The sequence below is a fragment of the Arvicola amphibius genome, chromosome 1 (assembly GCF_903992535.2).
Source record: "Arvicola amphibius chromosome 1, mArvAmp1.2, whole genome shotgun sequence".
Lineage (NCBI taxonomy): Eukaryota > Metazoa > Chordata > Mammalia > Rodentia > Cricetidae > Arvicola > Arvicola amphibius.
The window spans coordinates 70264251-70287451 of record NC_052047.1 but is presented as its reverse complement, the minus strand read 5'-3'; the positions used below and the strand labels follow the sequence as shown (position 1 = coordinate 70287451).

At 42.5% G+C, this 23201-nt stretch overlaps 1 protein-coding gene across 1 annotated transcript in view; it reads left to right on the top strand.

Annotated features, from left to right (window-relative positions):
- The window catches only part of Nudcd3 (NudC domain containing 3), a 96381-nt gene that overhangs the window by 57989 nt on the left and 15191 nt on the right, over positions 1-23201 (top strand). The window contains exons 3-4 of the mRNA XM_038325767.1: positions 1584-1716; positions 18631-18774. Of these exons, the coding sequence (XP_038181695.1) occupies positions 1584-1716; positions 18631-18774 (277 nt within the window). The remainder of the gene's footprint in view (positions 1-1583; positions 1717-18630; positions 18775-23201) is intronic.

The following is a 23201-nucleotide window of genomic DNA, read 5'->3' as shown; positions in this document are numbered from 1 at the left end:
GTATATCTTTTTTCACCTTTTAGTTTTTTCTCTTTTGTTGTTGTGTTAAAAGGTTTTTCTATACCACTAGTCTTTGAAAATACTGGGCCTGTTATATACATTTTCTTTGTTTTGGTGCCTTCATCTTGCTCTTTTGTCAAGTCATCGAACCAGGTGTGACTTGTGTTTTCTCTGTGCTGCACAGTGCTTCCCCTTGGACAGTTTCAAGTCTGTGCCCATGCTGAATGGTCAGTGCCTGATCTTCACAGTATTAAGTGCTGGAGTTTTGAATATCATCTCTGAAGCTAATTTCCTCAGCCACTCTGGTTGTGTTGCCACATCAAAGTACTGTGTCTTGATGACTTAAATATCAGACATTGATTCTTACAATTCTGTGACCGAAATTTGAGATCAAGTGTGGTTTGGCTCTCACCCTTGAAGGCTGTAGGGAAGGGTCCTTCTGTCCCCTAGCTTTGGGTAGAGGCCCACAATTCTTGTCCCACCATTCCAATCTCTGTTCCTAATGCTTCCTTTACATCTCTTTCCTGGATAAGTCTGTGTCTGGAGTCTTCCCTTTAAGAACAGTGATCATCATTGATGACTTGATTGTAACTGAACCACTTTTGAAGCCTCAGGCTTAAGACTCAAGGATATCATTTGAGAGGACATGCATCTTCCCTCAGCAGCTTCCAGTTATCCGGCCTAGAGAATTGAGGCTGTGTTGGAGGCCGTGTCTCTTGAATACATGGAGACAAGGCACACATACAGTGGGTAAAGACGTTCTTATTTTAAAACTTGGGTGAGGAAAAATATGTACTTTTTAAAATCACTTCTTCCCCAACTCTGGTCTTGTTTCTATATCAAGACAAATGAAGGCACTTGCAGCTTTGTGCTTTCTGGAATGAATGGAACAGCAGGCATGTCCTTATAGTGTGTGGAGCTTCCTGCCTGCCTCAGTTTGTCAGCTGACAAAGACTTTTGTCTGTGAATCAACTCATTTAGTGGACTTGTGAGTCTAAATCCATCTTTAAAAGACATTTATATGGTTAACAAGGTAAATTTTGTGACAGATTTTGTATTTTATCTTCAACAACTGCTTCCTGGCTGTACCGTTTTGTACGTGTGCCAGGTTTGTCATGGAGGTATGTAATGGAATTTGGTTGACTAGGCTTTTTAGGCCATCTCATTAAATGGATTGCTTACCTCTTACTAATGGTTAAATGTAGTCCTTTGGCTTTGATTTACTTACTAGGAGGAAAGAGAGGCTTAGTGTTGGGTTAGGATTGATGTCAAGCAGCTGCAGGATGGAGTTTTCCCCCCGTAGTTCATCATCACATCCAGTGCTCATGAGCTAGGGATTTTCTTAACCAAGATGGCTGCCTGCTTAACAGGCCTGGTTCTGAACTGGCAGCAAGCAGAGCTGTGATTTCTTGGGAGACCACATAGGAGTGTCACAAAGGAAATGCCCCAAAGAGGGACCTTTAAAGATGCAGAAAGCAAGTTGCTCCCTCCCTGGGACATAGGAGTAACACATTTGAAGCAGCTTTGGAACTTGTCTGCTTTGATTTGTTCAGCTGCATCTCACAGTTCTTGTTCTTTCTCAGGATTCAAGAACAGTTCCAGAAAAATCCGGACAGTTATAATGGCGCCATCCGTGAGAACTATACCTGGTCGCAAGACTACACTGACCTGGAGGTCAGGGTACCAGTGCCCAAGCATGTGGTGAAGGGGAAACAGGTAAGAGGCTGGGGCAGGGGCTCCACTGCAGCCAGTCTGCACTCCAGGGAGGGAGCTGGCCTGACTGCTTTTGGGGTATGAGACCTTGTGCCCCAGGAGGTGGTTGCCTTTGCTATCCTTGCTTGTTAGCCTTTTTTACTTGGTCTTCCAGTTTTCCTGGGGAGAGCGAGTCCTGTTCTTAGTCTGGGGAGCTATAATCTGGAAAAAAGCCTACATGTTTGAAGTCTTAGCTCCTTAACCATGGCACGGGTATTCCCAGGACTTCCTTGGTGACAACTGGCCTCTTGGTTTTCAAGAGCAGATGCAAACATTCCCTTGACAGTGTCTGCCTTCAGCCTCCCTAAGAAAACTTGAGTTAGCTGACCTCACGATGTGGGCTGAGGCGCTTTGCCATAGTGACTGTCTTGTCTGTTTACTGCCCTGCAGCCCAGTGCTCCACACAGAATGGGGCAGCAGAGCTTCCTTGTGTACCTTGGAGGTAAATAAATACGTGAAGTTTATCTTGGGTCAGGGGAAGAGAGGAGAGTGTGAATTTGTGTGGGCGTTATTGCCACTGAAACTGTCCAAGACAGTGAGATGACAAAGGACAGGCATTTCTTACTGTCTGTTAACACTTTCCTGACTCCTAGTGTTGCTGGTTTCACATAGACATGCGTGAGACCAAGCTTTCCTGTCTACAAGCCTCTTTGCTGATGCTGGCTAGAGATCACCACAGGATATACCATTTCTGTGAGGTCCATCGATTTGGTGTTACCTGATGTACTTCTCAGTGTTCAAGCTCATTGACCAGGCTTGCCACCTCAGGGTGCCGATGGAAAGATAGTCCTACTTCCTCTTGCACAAGTTCTATGATGTATACATTTTCTGCCCATGTTGACAAACAAAGCTAGTTCTTTTCTTCAGACACATAACTCCCGTAGCACCCCCCTCCAAAAAAAATTGTGTCAGGGCGTACGTGATACCCATTGCAGTTCCAGCAGTCCTGAGGGAAAGCAAAGATATCTAGGGGTGGGGAGATGACTCACCGGGTAAGATCTTGCACTTGCTATGCTTGAATACCTGAGTGCAAATCTAAAAAAAGGATTGGTGGGGCTACAGATTCCTAACACGGTGGAGGGCGGATACAGGAGGATTGCTGGAACTTGCTGGGACACAAGTTTACCCTTCGTTTAGCAAGAGGCCCTGTTTCTAAGAAATAAGGCAAAGAGTGATAGATTAGGACACCTGCTCTTTCCCATGGCATCCATGGGAATGGATGGGCATTGCCACACCACACATGTATGCAACTCTAGGCCTCGGTGACTAAATGAACGTCTTGGCTTGTGTCTTGTGGTTCTTCCATGGGGCAGGGGCTATATCAGGTATATATAACTGTTACATTACCAGTTTAGTGGATTTCTGAAACTTATGTTTGGGAAGGAGAGAGATGTTTATTTAGGAAATGATAACAGAAATAACATTATTGTAGATTGTTATAAATAGTCAGGATTCACTTAAAATAAGTTTAAGTAACAGATCCAAATAGGATATTACAGAATTTTAATTAACATTGTAATAAAGTTTGACATGTCAAAAACTTTCCTTATTTTAATCTTCAAAAGCACCTTAAGTATACAAAGCAGTTCTGTGCTTTATAGATGAGAAATTAAGGCTGAGAGGAATTACTAAATTACTAAGTGTTGGCTCCCTGGTTACACCCAAATGGAGCGTCTAGATACCTATTTGAGTGGATGAATTGCTGAATAAATAAAAGGGCAAAATTATGTGTTGGTTCAGATATATCTGTCTCTAATCTTAGCTTTGAGTCTTACCTTTTACTTTATAAATTTCTGACTTCATGGAAGGTGGGGTTTGTGTAGAACATGTGATGTGGAAGTCAAGTTATATATGATTTTCCAGGGGATGGTAGGGACAGCCTGGCTGGAACCCTAACCCCACATAGTAACAGACCATCAGGTTCAGTTTACCTTGCCTGTTTTGGGTGGTTTGGGGCAGGTGCTGACTGTTTTTCCCAAGTTGCTTGCCAAACATCTCCTTGGGGTCAGGTGTTGACTCCCATCTCGTTTTGTGGTAGGAGTGCCAGTGCATTACAAACAAACTTAAAGGCTGGCCAGGTACCTCACTTGATAAAGTGCTTGCCGAGTTCGGATCCCCGGCACACACATAAAAAGACTTAGCCATGTTGTGTGCCTGTAATTCCAGTGCTGGAGTGACAGACACAGAAGGACCTTGAGGATTTACCAGTTAGCTAGCATTACTGAATCAACAAGCTCCAGGTTCAATAAGAGACCTGTCATAAAAAATAAGGTGAAGTAGAGGAAGCTATCTATCCAACACCAGCCACTGGGATGCACACACATACACACTTGCATGCCTATATACATGGGCATGTACATATATGCATATACATGAATATATACCCTGTATTCAAAATAAACTGAATAAATTCTTCTAAAGTTTTTAATTTAATTTTAAATTATGTATATCTTTGTGTATTTGTGTATGGGTACGTACATGTGATTGCAGGTGCTCACAGAGGCTAGAAGGAAGGTACTAGATCCCTTAGAGCTGGAGTTACAGGCAGTCGTAACCTACCCAGCGGGTGCAGGGAATTGAACTCAGATCCTTTCTGCAAGAACCTCACCTCTGCAGGTTTCTCTGAAAGGGCTCATAGTAGGACCAATTTAAAATTAGTTTCTCTTTCCTGTGACTCAAAAGACGTATGTTGGCAACCCAGACAGCTCCTAGGAACACGGGTTTCAGATACACTCACTCACTTGTGAGAGTCAAAGCCGTGCCATGTACCACAGACACCTTGGTATGGAACTGCTGCCATACCATGTAGTTCGGATGCTTGTCTCTCTCTAGTGTATTTCCTCTGATCTCCATGGTGGCGCAGTTCTGCTTTTACTAACTCTGGATCTGACTCATTCTTCTGTGTTTGAGCACATGGCCCAAGTGGTGTTACCAAGATTGATCTGTGGCATTGAACACTTTTTTTTATTGCATGGACAGTAACAGTTAGCAAAATGGTGGTTTGCGTATGTCCAGCATAGGTGAGGTGCACATCTCAGTGACTTGATCCTTTGGCTCACCATGCACTCATGGGAGCCCAGCCTGTTTCTTTAAAGCTGGGATGGGGTGGGGGAGCTTTCTAGATGTGCTGTCACTTTTAATGTAGGCATTTGTGACACCTACTGATGTTGCTTCTATTGGTGCTCTACCTGTGAAGATCCTTGTCTCCCACATGGTAGGACATTTTCTTTTTCTCCCTAATAATATTTTTCCATGCTATGCTTATAATATTGCAAAACTTTTTTTTACAAGTCCCAGGTCTACTTAATGTAAGACCTGAAACAATGAAACTGTTAGAGGATAAAGTAAGGAAAATGCTTCAAGAAATAGGTGCAGGCAAGAGCTTTCTGAATGGGGCACCCTCCACTTGGAAGCAAGACCAGCACTGACAAATAGGATCTCATGTAATGAAAAGCTTTCTCTATATAGCAAAGGAAGCAGCTGATTGGGTGAAGAGACAGTTGTCAAAATGGGAGGCAGTTGCTAGCTCTGCACCAGACAGAAAACTAAACAAGAAATAAAATAATTCAATATTCAAGTAGAAGAATGAAATAAACCATTCGAGTCACTGAGATTGGCATTAAATATGTATCACTAATAAACAAAAGGAAAAAATTGTTCACCAGCCACCATACAAATGCATATCAAAGCTACATGGTGGTGACCACGCCTTTAATCCCAATACTGCAAAGGATAGAGGCAGGTGAATCCCTGTGAACTCCAAGACAGCCATAATTCATAGTTCAGCCAGGACTGACGGTCATTAAGAAAATGAGCAACAAATGCCCGTGGAGATGTGGAAGTAAAATTTCGCACTGCTGGTGGAAATCTAATCTAGTCCAGCACCGTGGAAGTCACTATGCTGGCTTCTCAGACAAACAAGTAAACAAAAAACCAAGCCTGAGACATAGGTCTTAATGTGACCCAGTTGTCACACTCCTGGGTGCCTACATAAGTCAGTGTACCAGGGAGTACTGTCCAGAGGTGTTTCTGAAGCACTGTCACGGCAGCTAAGGAGTGGACACAGCAGGGTGTTCAGCTACAGAGAAGTGGAGGAAGGAATGTGATAGAGTCGCACGGAAGTCTTCTGGCATAGAGAAGTTATGTTGGCAGCAGGGAAATTGCTACAATTGGACCTGCATCAGATCAAGTTAAGCCAGCCAGTCTCAGAGAGGCAAGTACATGTTTTCTCTTTGTAGTTCCTTTATTTTATATACATATATAAAACATATGTTTTAGGTTTTTTTTTTTCGAGACAGGGTTTCTCTGCAGCTTTAGAGCCTGTCCTGGAGCTAGCTCTTGTAGACCAGGCTGGCCTCGAACTCACAGAGATCCGTCTGCCTCTGCCTCCCGAGTGCTGGGATTAAAGGCGTGCGCCACCACCGCCCGGCATGTTTTAGTATTTTTAAATACTATATGCTATAGTATTTTTAAATAATGTCAACATAAAGGACTTTAAATGTGTCCTGTAGAAACAAACACACAATAGGGATTTTTCTATGCCCTCTCCCCCGCTTCATTACTACATGTATGCACATACGTGACATGAAAGTAGAAAGTAAAAGTGAAACTGTCTAGTGGAACAAAGACTAATTGGGCGGGGAGGATGGGACATAAAGGAACATATGCTTAATGTGTAATATATGTTTGCTTGAAACTTTAAAAATGTCCATCAGTTTCTTAGTGATTGCTAAGAGCCTTTGTCAGTCCTCTCTTAAAACTTTGAAATAAGTTTCTGTTATGTCTCTTGGGTCTTCTAGCCTAAGGGCTTTTCCTTAGAGTTGCACTTCTTTCTTGACTGGTTCCCTGCCAGTCGTCCCTAAGTGTACCTGTCACAGCTGCCTGTCAGCAGTGTTTTATTTTTGGTGTGTCTCTGGCATCCATCAGATGTGATCATGTAGCTAGCCATGACTGCAGCAGCTTTGGTCGTTGAAGCCAGGGTCATCGGTTCTGGTTGGTGATGAAGAGGCCGTGTGTAGGCAGCCATTTGTTTTGGTGCTCCGTGGGTGTGAGACTCAAGGTTAAATGAGGGACATGGCAGCAGGAGTTGACCTCGCTCTGCAGTGGGAGCTCAGGGCTGGCCCTCTGAGCTGCCTCCTCTTTCTGTGGAAGTGAGGGCAGCATCCCGGCCTTTCAAGGCGGGAGTGTGTACCCAGTGTGTTGTGTTCTGCAGAGGAAAAATAGAAAGTTCATTTTTTGCATACAGGATTTTAAACAATGGTTCTTCTGGATAATTTAAAAGATTCCTCATGTGAAGTCTTTCATCTGCTTCACTAGAACATAGTTTGGTCTTTTCTTCACCATATTCTTTGCTTGACCTGTTCTTTGCTGCTTAGAAAGACCAGTGGCCTTCTCTGCCTTCTTACTCAAACCCTCAGTGTAGTGACAAGGAGCAGTGACTCCATTACTCACTTCAGGTCAGTGTGCTGACATTTCACTGGATCATAGACTTGCAGTGAGTGCCCTTGAGAATTAGACTGTGGAGTTCTTATTTCTCATATGAGAAAACTCTTTCTGCTGATGGTACTGGAGTGAGAAGCAGGAGCCAGGCTTCTCCTCGTCTTGTTTAGTTGGGAAGTGCTAGGATTTTATTTGCAAAGTAATTATTGAATTACTGGATAACTATTGAACCTGTCTAATGGTTTTCTTTTCTCTCAGATGCTCAGGCCCTGTTGCATGCCTACAGAGGCTTTGTCCTTACACTAAGCCTCTTGGGATAGGCGCTTGGTGTCCCCAGGTTTTGATTTGTGGTTCTATTCACCTGAGCTTGATGCAGGTGCTGAACCCTTGCTGAAAGCTTTAACGTACAGCATTCCCCTCTTAGAATGGGTCTGGGGAAAATGTAGGAAGATTGTGGGGATGCGATGGCTGCCAGCACTGGGGTGGTGGTGGGGTTGGTGGTGCAGGTGGATCTCTGTGAATTTGAGGATGGCCAGAGCTAAACAGAGAGACCCTGTCTTAAAAAAAAAGTTTAGAAAGATTTTATTACAGGAAATTTCCATAACAGAAAAGGCTGTTAGGAGACTTTTAAGTTTATATAAATGTGACCATTGGAAAGTCCCAGACCTTGCTTGGTGCTTCTTGTGCTGTGAGGTCGTATGAAAACCCCACTTTAGCAGATATACATATGTAATCAAGTATAAATATTATAATAGTATAAGTATTTCTGCATTCCCATCTCTAGCACAGGTAAGTTCCCCATTGTCTATCTAGATCCACTAGGGCGGCTCTGGCCATTTTTATTTATCTCCATGTCTCTGAGTTCCCCTTCACTTTCCTGCCCCTAGTCTTCAGGCTCAGGTTGCTACCCTTGTCACTCAAAGCTCCCACTTTCTGCTTTTGCGCTCTTCAAGCAACAGGATGATTAATAAACTAAACTGAATTATTATTATTACACTTTGTTTTGCATCTATGCATTTCCATATGAATATTCTGTAAAGTGCAGTTGCAAGATACAAAGGTATATTCTTGTAATTACCACAAAACTGCTTTTGTAGTGCTGTATTAAACGTGCATGCCAGTACTCACTACATGCCCAAGAGCTTCTACTTTTTAACAGACTTGTTGGACTGTAACACGAATTCTAATTGTTCTTAATAAAAAACAGGAGTCAGATATTAGGGGTGAAAGCTGAACAATCAGAGAAGCAGTACAGCCAGCCACTAGAGAGACCTTTTATATCTACTGAATCCTCAGACCAAAAGGGCGACCCTGTTCTGGGATGCATCTCCAGACTACACTGAGCTCTTGTCTCCTCCCACTTTGTATTCTTTCCACCCAGCCCTATCCCTTTCTGTCTCCACCTCCCTAGTGCTGGGATTAAAAGTATGAACCATCACTGTCTGGCCTCTAGAGAGTACTCTTATCTTCAGTCAAGTTTTATTTGTTAAAACACAAAGTATCACTACATTTGACAACATTCTTACTCATACTTCTGGGCCTTGTAAAGGTTAAGTGAAAAATATCATAGTATCTGGTGGAGTGTGAAGATGCATGCCTGTAAGGCCAGTGCTCTGGAGGCAGTCAGGCCTGCCAGATTATATGGAAAGACTCTACAAAACTTAAAATGTAACCTCTATGCCCGGTGTGAATTTACATTTCTCTCAATTGGTTCTCTCCTGCTTTGGCTTCCCCATTTTCTGTTACGTTGTTGCTCTTTCTCCAAGAGCGCCTGGTGGCTAGAGAGGTCAGTGTTTTGTGGTGTGTGTGTGTGTGTGTGTGTGTGTGTGTGTGTGTGTGTGTATCTGTCTGTCCCTTATCGTTGGGATATATTTTGAAACTCCTAAGGAATGCTTAAAACCAGAGATGGCTTTAAAACCTGTATATATATGTTTTCTTTATGCAGCATTCATTTGATAAAGCTTAATATAAAAAAGTAGACACAGTAAGAGATTAACAGTATGTAATAATAAAATAGCATTTTAAAACTATACTGTAATAGTTATATGAATTTTCTCTTAAAATATTATGATACACTATAATCACAGTTATGAGATGATGCAGTGTCTGTGATGAGATGAATGGCATAGGCATATGTGTATATAGGTGTAATACCTTGTAATGGATCAAAAGCAGAACCATTCGCTTTGTTATTCTCCATCAAGCCACAGTGATGTCATGCCTAGGAGTCTTCCATAGTTGATTTTTTAAATTTTTTTATTTTGTTGAAAACTTTTAGACAAACATTTTAATTTATAAATCATTTCTTTAAAAAGGATTAGTGTGTGTGTGTATGTGTGTGTGTGTGTGTGTGTGTGTATGTGTGTGTGTGTGTGTACATGTTTGGAAGTCCGTTGATAATCTTGGTAGTCACTTCTTTTCTGCTACCTTGTGGTAACCATTGATGGAACTCAGCTCCCAGGCTTATGCGCAAGCCTGTCTACCTGCTGAGCCATTTCACCAGCCCAATCTTTCTTTTATGATCATGTGACTTTATGACTTCAATGTAGCGTCCACAACACATCTTTCATGTCGGTGCAGTTTCCAACACTGCTTACCTTCCTCTTCCTCTGGAGATGACTCACGTATTCTTCCCTTTGAATGCACTTGTTCCGCCTTCCTCCATCCAGTGCATCAGAAGGGTCACTTGTCCTGCTGCACCTACGACTTCCCAGCACCATCCGTCCGCGGGAAAACACTTGACAGTATTCACAGTTCCTCCATCTGGAGGTTCTTCTAGTAAACATTTGCTTTCTGCTTTAACTTTTCCCTGTGGCTTCCAGTGTTGCCTCAGCAGCAGCAATGAGTGACTTGTGTCTGATAGGTGTGCCACCAGTATGTAGCCTTGACAAATGCCGAAATGTCCTGATCACGGGCTGATGTGTTGAGGCTGTGTCCACATTGGCATTTTCAGAGCAGATCTGAATGGCCAGATGGGTTTGTCTATCATTTATAGAACTTTAAATTCCAACTTTTCTTCTTCCAAGTATTTTCCCCTCCTACTGGTATGAAGCACTAATGGAACTGTTCCATAAACAATATGGCTGTCACCCACGCTTTCTGATTAGGTTACCAGAACACTCACTGGCAGATAATTTTTTTTGAGATCTTATGCAATCTCCTCTCTGTACTCTGTGTCTGCCTTTATTGTGTAACCTGTCAGACTTCATAGCCACACTGTACCCTAGCAGATCTGTCCTGTGCCCTGGTGCTTCCTTTGCACTTTTATGAATGGAGCCCTCTGAAAAACCTTCTTCTTCAAAGCCCAGTGTTAGTACAATGAAGACTTGCTTTTTCCTTAACCAGTTTCCTGAACTTTGTTTAAAGTATGGCAGCAGCTTCGCCAGCAGACCATGTTTCTCTAGTAATTTTTAGTCTCCTATCTGACCGTATTTCTGAACCTATGTATCCTTTCCTCTTTTTTGGAGGTTTCCTGCTGAGATCTACATAGTTTCAGTGCTTTCTGGTATAACACAGTGCTATTATTCAGAACATTCACACATGAAGCCTTTTCCTTGTGACCATCACTTTTATAAGTTGAGGAATGATAACAAAACTGGCATCCATTTGTACATGCAAGTAACACTAGACAGATCTAGCAAGTTGTGTGTGTGTGTGTGCATACATGCACATATGCATACACATACATATACACACATACACAAACATCTGGAGGTATGGGTTGGAGGGAAGGGCGAAGTTATGTAATTATAACTAAGATATCAAAATTTAGTGTTTAAGTTATAAATACATATTTTAAAAACTAGCATAAATTTTTCTTTAAAAAATTACGGTTAATCATATATTTTTATCAGCCTCATTGTATAGTTTTATTTTCTTTTTCTTTTTTTCTTTTTGCAATAGCAAGAGGAATTTTATTCTGCCACGGCAGAGGTCCCTCAGCCTGGAGAGGAGAAGGACCCCTGCTTTGTCTATTACAGGCTCTTTTAAAGGAAAAACCACAAAATCAGGGAGGGGGTAGGACAGAATCAAAGGGAAAGTCCAGAAACCATTTGTCAACTATTGTGACTAGTTCATTCAACAGTCAGCTAATTCCGCTTGATCAATGCTATGGCAATTACTAGGAGGATCACCTGCAGGTCATCTCACCCCAGTGCCAGGGTCCGGGTCTGTTGAGGAAAGACTACAATGGGGGTGGAAAGCACTCCAAGTGCTTCTCTGGCTGCACTTTCCTTCTTGTCCGAGGACCAGTGAAGCCAGATTGCAGAATGGATCTTTTGCTGCTACTTCATTTGTTCTGATCTAATAAAGTCAAAATCATGCCAAACCAAAAAACAAAAACCCTGTAATATCAACAGGTGGGAGGTAGAGCCAAGAGGATCAAGAAGTTCAGGTTGAAGCCAGGCGGTGGTGGTGCACACCTTTAATCCCAGCACTCGGGCAAAGGCAGGCGGATCTCTTGAAAGACTTTGGGGCACCTTAACATTACTGCACCCCCCTTCTTGTGAACCAGGACCCTGGTAACCAACCACGTGTGCACTGGAGCTTTGAGTCCTTTCCATCCCCTTTGTAGTTTTTCTTCAGTAGTTTTATTTTCTTTATTAAGACCTGTTTGTTTTGAGACAAGGTCTCTCTTTAGCCTTGCTGTCCTGTATTCCCTCTGTAGATGAAGCTTGCCTTGAACTCACAGAGATCTACCTGCTTCTACCTTCTTAATGCTAGGATTAAAGGTATGTGTCATGCTCAGATTGTAGATTACATTTTTGTATTGCTTTTTTTTGTCAGTTATAGTTTTCTCATAATTCTTTCGATACATTTTGAATTGAGTTTTTGAAAAGATTTTTTATTTGGGGCTGGAGAGATGGTTCATTGGTAAAGAACACATAGTATTATTCCAGAAGACTCCAGTTCAATTCTCAGTATGCAGATGGGGAACTCATAACCAGCTGTAATTCCAGCTCCAGGGCATCTGGAACCTCTGACTTCCATGAGCATGGGTACATGCACAGATACTTAACTTAAACTTTTTACTATTATTTACTTAATGTATATCTATGCATGTATATGCACATGTATGTGGTGGCCTTACTGGATTTCCTGGAGCTGGAGTTTCAGACCAAAATATGATATTACCAAAGTCCAACTTGATGAGACCAAGGAATTTATTTGACTTTTTTACAGAACACAGGCAAGGGGTTACTTACAGGATCATGGATGGCCCCCCACGGATGGCACAATAAAGTCACACCCCATCATGAATGGAGACCTCATGGAAGGTGCATGCTGGAAACACTCTTTAATCAGCCTTCACATCCATCCATAGTCTAGCATATTCTGAGATCACTTGGAGCTGGGAGAGGGAGTAATTGCTGGAATCCTAGGAAGTCTGGCTACCACCATATTGCTCCGCTCTAGGTGATTGCTAATGGACAAAGTCTAAGAGTTGCATCTTATAACTAGGAGGTGAGGGGCTTCCATGCAACACCTCCTGACATGGGGGGCTGGGGCTGAACTTTGATCTTCTCAAAAAGCAGCTAATGCTCTTGACTTCTGAGTCTGGTCCTTATGTCAGTACCATATTGCTTGATTACTATGACTTTATGGTAGGTTTTGAAAGTTTTATTCGGTTTTTCTCCTCCTACAGTTTTTCATTACTACTTTCCTTTCTATTAAATGGTTTCTAGAGTATTGTTAGATTTCTGAGGCTGTGTGAAGAAACAGAGACAGAAAGACAGAAATCTGACCTTAAACAGAAAACACTATGTTTTTTAAGCTCACACAGCGAGGGCAGCCCCTCTCTCTCAGAGAATTGGGGGATGTTGCCAGGCTGGCTGCATGCATTTCTTTTTAGGGATGCCATGAGGGTCTTACCCAAGATAAGACAGGCTGTCCCAACATACATTTCTTTTTGTACTGTTCCAGAGGCTGAGCAAGCTCATCTGTGAGCATTAGGTGTCCTGCTTAACAGTGTTTGTAGCTAACACTAAGAAACTAAAAAACGTTTGAAAACTAAGAAACTTTTTCTTAGTGCTTGCCACAAGGCCTGTGATTACATTGGGCTTCATGGCAGTTTTTTCAAGTTAGTGTCGCCTTGCTTAATTTTTAGAATGTTTTCTGCTACTTTGAGCTGTTACTTATGTTTTAGGTATTTGTAACTTTTTTGTTTTGTTTTGTTTTTTCGAGACAGAGTTTCTCTGTGTAGCCCTGGCTGCCCTGGAACTCTCTCTGTAGACCAGGCTGACCTAGAACTCACTGAGTTCTGCCTTCCTCTGCCTCTCAAGTGCTGGGATTAAAGGAGTGTGCCACCATCAACAGACAGCAGTTGTAACTCTTTCTCTCCCATCCTATTTAAAGGATAATGCTTGTGCCCACATTGCCTTATATTTCCCTGTTGAGCTCTTTTTCTATGGATTCAGTGTTCAGTCCTTTTGTTTCAGCCAGGACTCCCTTTAGTATGGTTGTAGGACTTTGCAGGTAAATAGTATGTAATGATTCTCTTGGATCTAGGTGTGGCTCTTTTAGGTTTCTACTTAGAATTCACTGGCTTCTGGGTGATAGTTAGTTTTGTCAGATTGGAAAATCTTCAACCATGATTGTTTCAAGTAGTTTCTGGCATTTCTCTTTCCCTTTTATCTGTGCGTCCCATTTTGAAAATGTTGGTGTGTTTGATGGTGTCTCATGGGCTCTGAAGCCGTCTTCATTTTCCTTCTGTTTCTCAGAACAACTTTAAGCTTGCCCGATTCTGTTTCCAAATGCTGAGGCCTGCTCTTGAAAACAGTGAATTTAACAAATATTTGAGACAGTTTTTCTCTATAGCCCTAGCTGTCCTGGAACTCACTCTGTAGACCAGGCTGACCTCAAACTCATAGGTTCACCTGCTTCTGCCTCTGGGATTAAAGGCTTGTACCACCACTGCTCTGACTTAAATTTTTCTTTAATGAATGTGTCTGCATGTGGGTATGTGCATTTGATTTCAAGTGTCTGAGGAGGCCAGGGGCACCAGTTCTAGAGCCAGAGTTACAGGCAGTTGAGACCTACCCTGTATGGGTGGCAGGAATTGAACTCCAGTCGCAGAAGAACAGCACACCACCCTTTAAACTCAGTGCTGCTTGCTTCCTTTTTCAGGTACTTTTAAACTCTACAACTCATGATTACTTCGCTTCAGGATTACTAATTTCCATGTTTTTATTGATCTTCTTTGGAGACATTGTCCTGATGGTTTCCTTTAGTGATTTACAGCTAGTTTTCTTTAGTTTTTGAGTGTTTTTTAAAATGACTAATTTGTAGACTTTATTTACTTATTTATTTTTTACAAGCCCTCGTCTGTGCTTTCATAGATAGATTTTGCTCACTGCTTTCCCCTATGTAGGAACCATACTCCTGGTTTGTTTGTTTTGTTTTTTAATACATTTTATGGGAGCTGGAAAGATGGTTTAGTTGTTGAGAGTACTTCTTCTCACGGAGGACTTGGGTTCAATTTCCAGCACCCACACGATAGCTCACAACTATCTATAACTCCAGTTCTAGAATATATGTGATACTTGGATGCTCATGCAAGCAAAACACTCATACACATGAAATAAGAAGAATTTTTAAAAAAATTTAAAAATCAACTTTTTAAATCTTAGTATTGGCTGGGTGGTGGTACACAATTTTAATCCCAGTGCTTGGGAGGCAGGGACAGGCATATCTCTATGAGTTTGAAGCCAGCATGGTCTCCAGAGCCAGTTCCAGGTCAGTCAGGAGAAACCCTGTCTTGGAAAAGAAAGAAAGGTCCTTATTGAAAATAACATAACATGGCTGCACTGGAAATCAGGTTCCTCCCCACTCTGTGATTTCTGTTGGTACTTGATGTAGTTGTTAAATGACTTTTTGAACTAATTTTTTTTTTTTTTTTTTTTTTTTTGGTTTTTTGAGACAGGGTTTCTCTGTAGTTTCTAGAGCCTGTCCTGGAACTAGCTCTTGTAGACCAGGCTGGCCTCGAACTCAGAGATCCGCCTGCCTCTGCTTCCTGAGTGCTGGGATTAAAGGCGTGCGCCACCACCGCCCAGCAATTGAACTTATTCTTTGTTATACAGAGCTGGTGAACTCTGACTACTTAGTGGTCCTTAAACACCCAGAACAACTAACCCCCCCTGTACTTTGCACTGTCTGTTTACAAGTCAGGATGGTATACACATGAACCACAGGTCATCTTAGTATTTCCCGAGCATGCATTGAGCCTCATGTTTTGCCTTTTAGCTGTTCTGGAATATGCCAGAGCTTTTAAAAGCCTTCTGGACATTTTATTCCCATTTAGTTTGCTCAGTTGTCATCCATTGCCTCAGTTAAAACAATTGCCTATAATTATTTTTAACAAACACTGCCCTGGGTAAGTGATATGTGATAGCGAGAGCTTGTTTGTTACATTTTTAATCTATTCATTTGTTTGTGTATATTTATCTGTGTGTGCACACATACATGCCATGGCATGTGGAGGTGAAAGGACAACTTCAGGGACCGGTTCTCTCCTTTCAGCTCTTGGGTCTCTGGGATAGAACTCAGATCTTCAGACTCAACAGCAGACCCGTTGGTCCGCCGAGCATCTCAGGAACCCTCTCCTCCTTTCTATCCAGGGTTACTGATTCGGAGTAGGTCATCTGCTTGGGTTCTCTGTGAGTAAACGTTATCATGTCCTTTTCAGAACATTGTTATCAAAATACTTGAGTTTAAATTGTCCTGTATTCATTCTGCTCAGCTCCTGGGGTCTTTTCAACATAAAGGCACAGTGTTTTACTCTTCTAGAAAATTAGCTAATAAGAATTCTAATAAGAATTTCTCGAATGTCATATTGTCTTAGCAAATGATCTCTGTGTAGAATATTATTTTAAGATGTGCTACTTTTGTTTGTTTTGTGGAACATTTGTTTAACAATGTAAAGCTGTGTTGCTTTTGTTTATGCTGCATCTGTTTATCTCTGTGAAGCTGAGTTACTTTGCCTATCTAAAGCACCTGATGGTCTAATAAAGAGCTGAATGGCCGTTAATGAGTCAGGAGCAAGGATAGGTTTGACTGGCAGGCAGAGAGAATAAATAGGAGAACTCTGAGGAAGAACTCAAGGCGCAAGAGAAGGAGAGGATACCAGGGGCAGCCATCCAGGTAGCCACAGAGTGAAAGTAAGATACACAGAAGTAAGAAAAGGAAAAAGCCCAGAGACAAAAGGTAGACGGGGTAACTTAGGTTAAGAAAAGTTGGCTAGAAACAAGCCAAGCTAAGGCTGGGCATTCATAAATAAGACTCCATGTGTGTATAATTTATTGGGAGCTGAGTGGCAGGTCCCCCCAAAAGAATCAAGAGTAAAAACAAAACAAAACCAAAACAAAAAATACCCAACATTTTGCTGTTCAGCATGAGGCTAGAGTAAAAGAAATACAACAACATCTCTTTATGTATTTCTTTGATTTGAATCTTCTAGTCTTTCTATTGAAGACTTATTTATTTTTTGCAATTATGTTTTTAGTTCTTTATTTTTGGTCCAATAATTTTTCATATTATCTTAGATTCTGCAAAGTTATAAAATAGAAATATTCAAATATGCTTTTTCCTGATTTAAGTTTATCATCTTTGGTTTTGCTTTTTAGCTTTTTACTTCATGCTGCTGGCTTTTTTCATAAAAGAGAACTCTTCCCTACTAGATGTATTTTTCTCATTATTTACTATTTTTCCACATTGCCAGCCAGCCGTGCCCAGTCATCGAGCTCCAGGCCAGTGAGAGGCCCACCTTAAAACATCCAAAATTGTCCTCTGGCTTTCACATGCATCAAACACATGCACACTCATACATAGATGTTTGCACATGTGCCTCCCCAACACACACATATATAAAATTACACAGGTTTTGCTCTTGTAATTCATGAACAAATAGTACCTGACTTGGAAAATTAAGAGTTTAAGTATTTAATTAACATCTACCAGGTAGTCTCTGAATTTTAATTTCATACACCTATTAGAAAAATAAATTTAATATACTTGTTCCCATTGTCTATTTAGTATGCATTGTGCAAATACAGGTTGAACATCTCTAGTCCAAAATTTTCAGATTAAGGAGATGCAACTAGTTAACATCTGTGCAAATACTTCAACAAAAGAATGAATGCAGGGCTGGGGAGATTGCTCCATGTTTTAAGAATGCTTACTACTTTTGTAGAGGACCTGGGTTCATTTCCCTGCATCCACATCAAATGGCTGAGAACCACCTGTAACTCCACTTCTAGGGACTCAGTTCCTTTTGGCATTCACAGGCACCTGCATGCATATGGTGGACATGCATGTACCTACGCATACACATAAAATAGTAAGCCTTTTTAAAATAAATGAGTAAGTGAAACAAATATAAGTTATTTTCTCTTCTAATTATTGGACTTACACATTTTTGGGGGTCATGCAATCTGCTTTGGATATGCTGGATGGTGATGTGGTATGAAGTGGGGAACCTTTTCCTAGAAGTTCCCAGCTCATTGTGGAGACACGTATTCAGGGCGGGAAGAGGTATACCCACGATAACAAAGTAGACACATAGACAGTTTCTGCCCAGTGCCCAGGGAGAAAGGTACTGAGGCTTGGCTTCATAAAGAACCAAGCTAAAAGGCCGAGCATAATGGCACACACCTTTAATCCCAGCAGTCAGGCGGCAGAGTCAGGTGGATCTCTGTGAGTTCAAGGCTAGCCCAATTTATGCAGTGAGTTTTAGGCCAGTTTAGGCTACAAAGTGAGACCCTGTTTCAAACAAACAGACAGAAACAAAACTGAAGGAACTAGTTTATTTATTTATTGTCCTGGATGAAGACCAAACTATAATCACATTCTTTATAGATGCTCAGAGAAAGAAGAGACCACACATGTCTTTTGCCAGAAAGTTTTGGGCAAGCAACTCAGTTATTCTAGGCACAGTGGTCCAGGGCCTGAAGAGGTCAGAGAGATGGCTCTTGCCAGTGACTGTCTGTGTGGTCATTGAGGGGAAAACAGAGAATAAATTCTCATGGAAAGGAAGCACACCATGAGAGCAACACCAGGATTCCCTCTGGAATCTTGAGCTGCGGCTTCTGCTGTCTCTAGGTAGTCATGGGGGGGGGGGTGAAAGGAAGTCCCCAATTCCTGTCTCTCTGCTTGCCTTCCAGCCCAAGAAGCAGTCTCTCTAAGAGCAGAAGGTAAAAGGATTTGGATAAAAGTCAGCAGCTTCCACCACAATACTTGATATCTCTGTTTAAAGTTGATTTTTTTTTCCTGGTACATTTGCCTAAAGGAGCTGATAGAATGCAGATTGCTTGGAATGCGGCTAGGCTGGAATGGCTTTCTTCACAGAAATGTCTGGTAAACCCCAGTGTCACAGTGTGTGCAGCTGGAATGCAGTAGCTGCTACCTTCATAAGCAAGATGATTTTTTTTCCTGGTGTATTCTCAGGTCTCTGTGGCCCTTAGCAGTGGCTCCATCCGAGTGGCCATGCTGGAAGAAAATGAAGAGCGTGTCCTCATGGAAGGGAAGCTCACCCACAAGATTAACACGGAGAGTTCCCTCTGGAGCCTTGAGCCAGGAAAGTGTGTTTTGGTAAGTGTGGTCACTGTGTGCTGAGCTCTCAGGTGTGATGCCTGCTGTGATACCCCCTTTGGCCAAGTCTTTCCAATGAGCAGTGGGACCTTTATTTACAGTAATTGCAACAGACTTAAGTCTTTGCGTATTTAGCACCATACTCCTGTTCAGAGCCTGTCTCCATCAACCTTTGCATTTGTATCCTCCCCTCAGTCCTAGTCATTCCCGAGAACCCACTTTACTACAAAGAAAGACAAAAGCAAATACATTAAAGTGAAAATGGAGGTGGCATTTTTTCTAGATGCCAGTCTGGATTTAATAAGTTTACCAAGGAGATCTCACCAAGTATCTGGCTAGGCACAAGGTAAAGTTCAAGGATATGACAGTGAGGTGTGAATCCGAATGAAGAGCCCAGTTGTTACTAGTCAGCAGACCCTACAGTTTGGCTGTATGCTTGGCCACATGTGCACAGCTCAGCTTTCTCTCCTGCAATAGCTCTGACCCTTGTGCTGGCACCCAGGAGGGAAACTGCCACACAGGGCACCTTGGACTAACTTGTTTCCTCTTTCTTCCTACAGAGGGAACAAGTTAGGTAAGAGAGATAAAGATGAAAAACAGTAAGTCTTTGGATGAAAAAAATCCTTCAGGTGTTCTTCATATATGTAACGGGTAAAATAAAAATGTCTGTTGTTACTGGTGGGTAAAGAAGAAAGCTCTTGAGCCCACAGTGGGTCTCTTAGTTACACTCATGTTTCAGGGGGAGGCATGGGCTAGGGACCAAGTTAACTGGACTCAGCCAGCACCTGTGGGAATTGGGTTATCACATCCGAAATAGAATTACTGTTACTCATGTGGACCCTCCCCGCCCCCACCCAGGCATGTGCCTAAGGGCTGCTTGTGGAGTTTTCAGAGGTGGGACTGGATCTGGTCTGTCCTGTGTTCTGAATCTCCCAGCACCCAGGCCATCTTTGTCAGTGGTTAGTACTGGTGATATCCATAGGGACTTGGCCCAGGGCTCCACCAGCCGTGTATAGGCTACATTTTTCTGATCGTTGTTCTGTACCTCACTGATGTACAGAGAAAATAAAAATACTGTTCTGCCTACAGTGTGCCCATTTCCTCTGAAGGTTGACTTTGAGTGCCAGCGTGATTGGGTTGAATGAACTGGTAAGGCATGGGTGCGTGTGCAAAGATGCTTCAGAGACAACTTCCAGGTGTGTCAGTGATCCAAGAGGGGAAGGCCTACCCTGAGTTTGGATAATACAGAACCATCCAATAGGCAAGACTCAGACTGAACATGATGTGGAGGAAGAGAAACATTTCCTGAGAACCCACTTTACTATATATAAAGACAAAAGCCTTGGATATCAGACTCCAGGTTCTTTGTCCTTTTATCTCTAGGATTTTGTATGAGTGACCCTTGAGCCTGCAATAGCTAACAGGTTGTACACCATAGATCTCCCTCATTCTGAGGGTCTGACTTCCCTGGCTTTGTACCTGTGATCATGTGAGCCAATTTAATATGTATTATATGTCCATGTGTGTCCTCTCACTTGTTCTGTTTCTTTGGAGAACCCTAATGTAACCTTCTTGGGTGTGGCAGCTCAGTCCTTTTTCCCTTTTCCTGACCTATAAAGGCTGCATGTTAATGGTACTGTATTGGACTCCTAGGTCTGAGCACCCCAGCTCCTTTCCCTGGTACGCTACTTGAGGTTCCAGGTGCTCTTGAAGTCTCCGTTGAGCTTTGCATGGTCAGACGGTTCTGGAGCATGAGTAACATGGCAGTACCACCGCCTTGCTCTTGGCAGGCACTGCCCGTGGCTGCTGTGAGTACCATGCTAGAGTTATCTGATTCTAGGGCTGCTGCCTTCAAGGACCATGAGTGAGTTCTATGACAGCCCTGGCTTCTGCCATGGCAGAGTATGGAATGAGTTAGGTTCTCAACTCTGCACAGCTCCCTACTGGAATCCCTTTTCAAGCACTCTGTGTTGCTCAAAAGCCAGCAGCATTCCCCATAGGAATGGTCTTTGGGCTCACAGACTCCATCTGTATCCAGAATCCACTGGAATTAAAAGCTGTGTACATAGAATTTATTCATTTACCTTATATCTATAAAATACGATTAATATTAAATTACCTGTAAGAGCTTTTGTTGATAAATCCAACTCTGACTTTATAAATAGTCCAGAGCCATGTTACTTTTGGAGGGCGTGTGCATACTGGTGAAATAGGACGGGGTCATACATTGTGACTTGATACCTATGGTCCTTGCACTCGAGAGGCTGAGGCAGGAGGGTTGCCATTAGTTTTGAGCCCGTCTGGATTACCTAGCAAGAAGATATCTCAAGAGGAAACAGACAAAACACTGGGCCAGCAAGATTGCTCAGTAAGTAAGGATGTTTGCCACCAAGCCTGATGATCTGATTTCAATCTTTAGCATTTATATGGTGAAGGGAGAAAACTTATTTCCACAAGTTGTTCCCTGACCTCTCTCTGTATATGTGCCATGACACACGCATGTATGTACGTACGTGTACACACACACACAGAGAGAGAGAGAGAGAGAGAGAAGCAGATAATTTTAAAAAATCATATAAAATTCTAAAAATGGAATAGAATGCGGTGATAGCCCAAATGCTAACGTCTTCATTAATTGCTAACATGTATATGTAACACATGTGTTGGCTCAGGTGTTTTATGAGATACATGATACTCTTTGATTCTTCATAGAGTCTTAGAAGTCAGGTACTTGAGGCTCTGAGATGGGGTTGTTTTTGCCTAAGTGTGGGATTGAGCCTCAGAGCCATGCCTGGCTGGAATTTTCTCTCTTGCCCATTTAATGAGGGCTGGGAAAAGTGACCTTTTCAGGCAAGGAGAAAAACTAAAGTGAAGAGGGAAGGGAGCTGATCCTAGTGGTTCTGAGAAGCTCTCATGTCAGATTGATGTGGGTGATACCTCCTCCAGGCTGGAGACATCGTGTGCTGTACTTGTACTCTCATTAGCCTGGCTGAAGACAGCTAGACAGCCATCCTGGAGAGCACAGTCAGATGGAAGATCCTCATTCCTGGTATCCATGCACATGTTCCCTGAGGACTCTTCATCCATGTTCTGCTATGGTCTGGGCTTACGTGTGTACCAGTTGCTTTTGGGTTTTGGTTTGATTTTTGCCAGATACCTATTGTCTGCAGAGTTTATAAAAAGAACCAACTAGCTGCATTTAGATGCCGCCATAAACATGACTTCTGTGGGTTCTGTGCCATCTCTAGTAGATCCAAAGAAAAGCCTTTGAGACACCACACCCTTTAGTCCCTGTCCCTCAGAGTTGCTGGTACTATTATTGGATGGATTTTATTTTTAGGGGAGCATCACTTGTGGACAGTAAGGGATTTGAAAAAGAGGAGCCATGGGTACTATAATCACTGCTTTGGGCTCTCTCATCAGCCTGGGTCATTGTCTATACTTGGGGTCCCTTCCTGATGAGAGGTGCAGGACTGGTCTTCTACCCCCTTTTACCATGCAGCCTTAGCATGTAAGTGCTGTATGTTATGTAATGTGTCCAGTTACAGACACTAAAGGTTTGGTGTGTTTTTACTTTATTTATTGATGACCTATTGGGGCTAGTTTTTTTCTCTTCTGATTACATACCTGAGACAATCCTGTAAATTATTGAGCATATTATTTTTCTTCATGAAGGACCCGTTTTTGTTCCCCTCAACACATTGCATCTGCTGTGTGAACTCAGCATATGGATTAAGAAAAGGTTGCCTAACTATCGGGGGGCCTGCCTATGAGTCGTCATTGTAGCCATGCTTGACTTTTGTATGATCTTGGAATGAGCTCCTGATATCCACATTCCTACTTATTGCCTCTTTTTGGGCTTGGGAAGATGACCTATGGATATGGCCTCTTTTGGAGGAAAGGACTTTGCAGGTGTAATTAAGAATGAGATCATTCTGGATTTCCTGGGTGACCCCTGAATTTGAAAGACACCTTTCAAAGAGGCGGAAGAAGAGACAGACATAGAAGTTCTCATGAAGACCAGGCAAAGACTAGAATGATGTGGGCGTAAATCAAGGGATTCCAGCAGCCACCAGAAGCTGAAAGAAGCCAAAACCATGCCTACTCCTTGATTTTTGACTTCTGGGCTCCAGAACTACAAGAAATGAATGGGTGACATTTTAAGTACTCAGTTCTCCGACCCAGTCTGATTTTTGTCATAGTAGCCCTTGGGCATTCTCACATTAGGACCCTTGCGGCCTCTGTGAAGAGGAGTGGCATTGGAGCTGTTATTGGTACCCCAGACTCTACAATCAGAGCTTCTGACCTTCTCACCTCAAAGCAGGGGAATGCAGACATGCCACTTGCTTCTTAGCACCTATCACGTGTCCTGTTTCTCCTCCCTTTTGCGGTGGATCCCACACCAGACAGTCAGGGCAGGCAGGGGT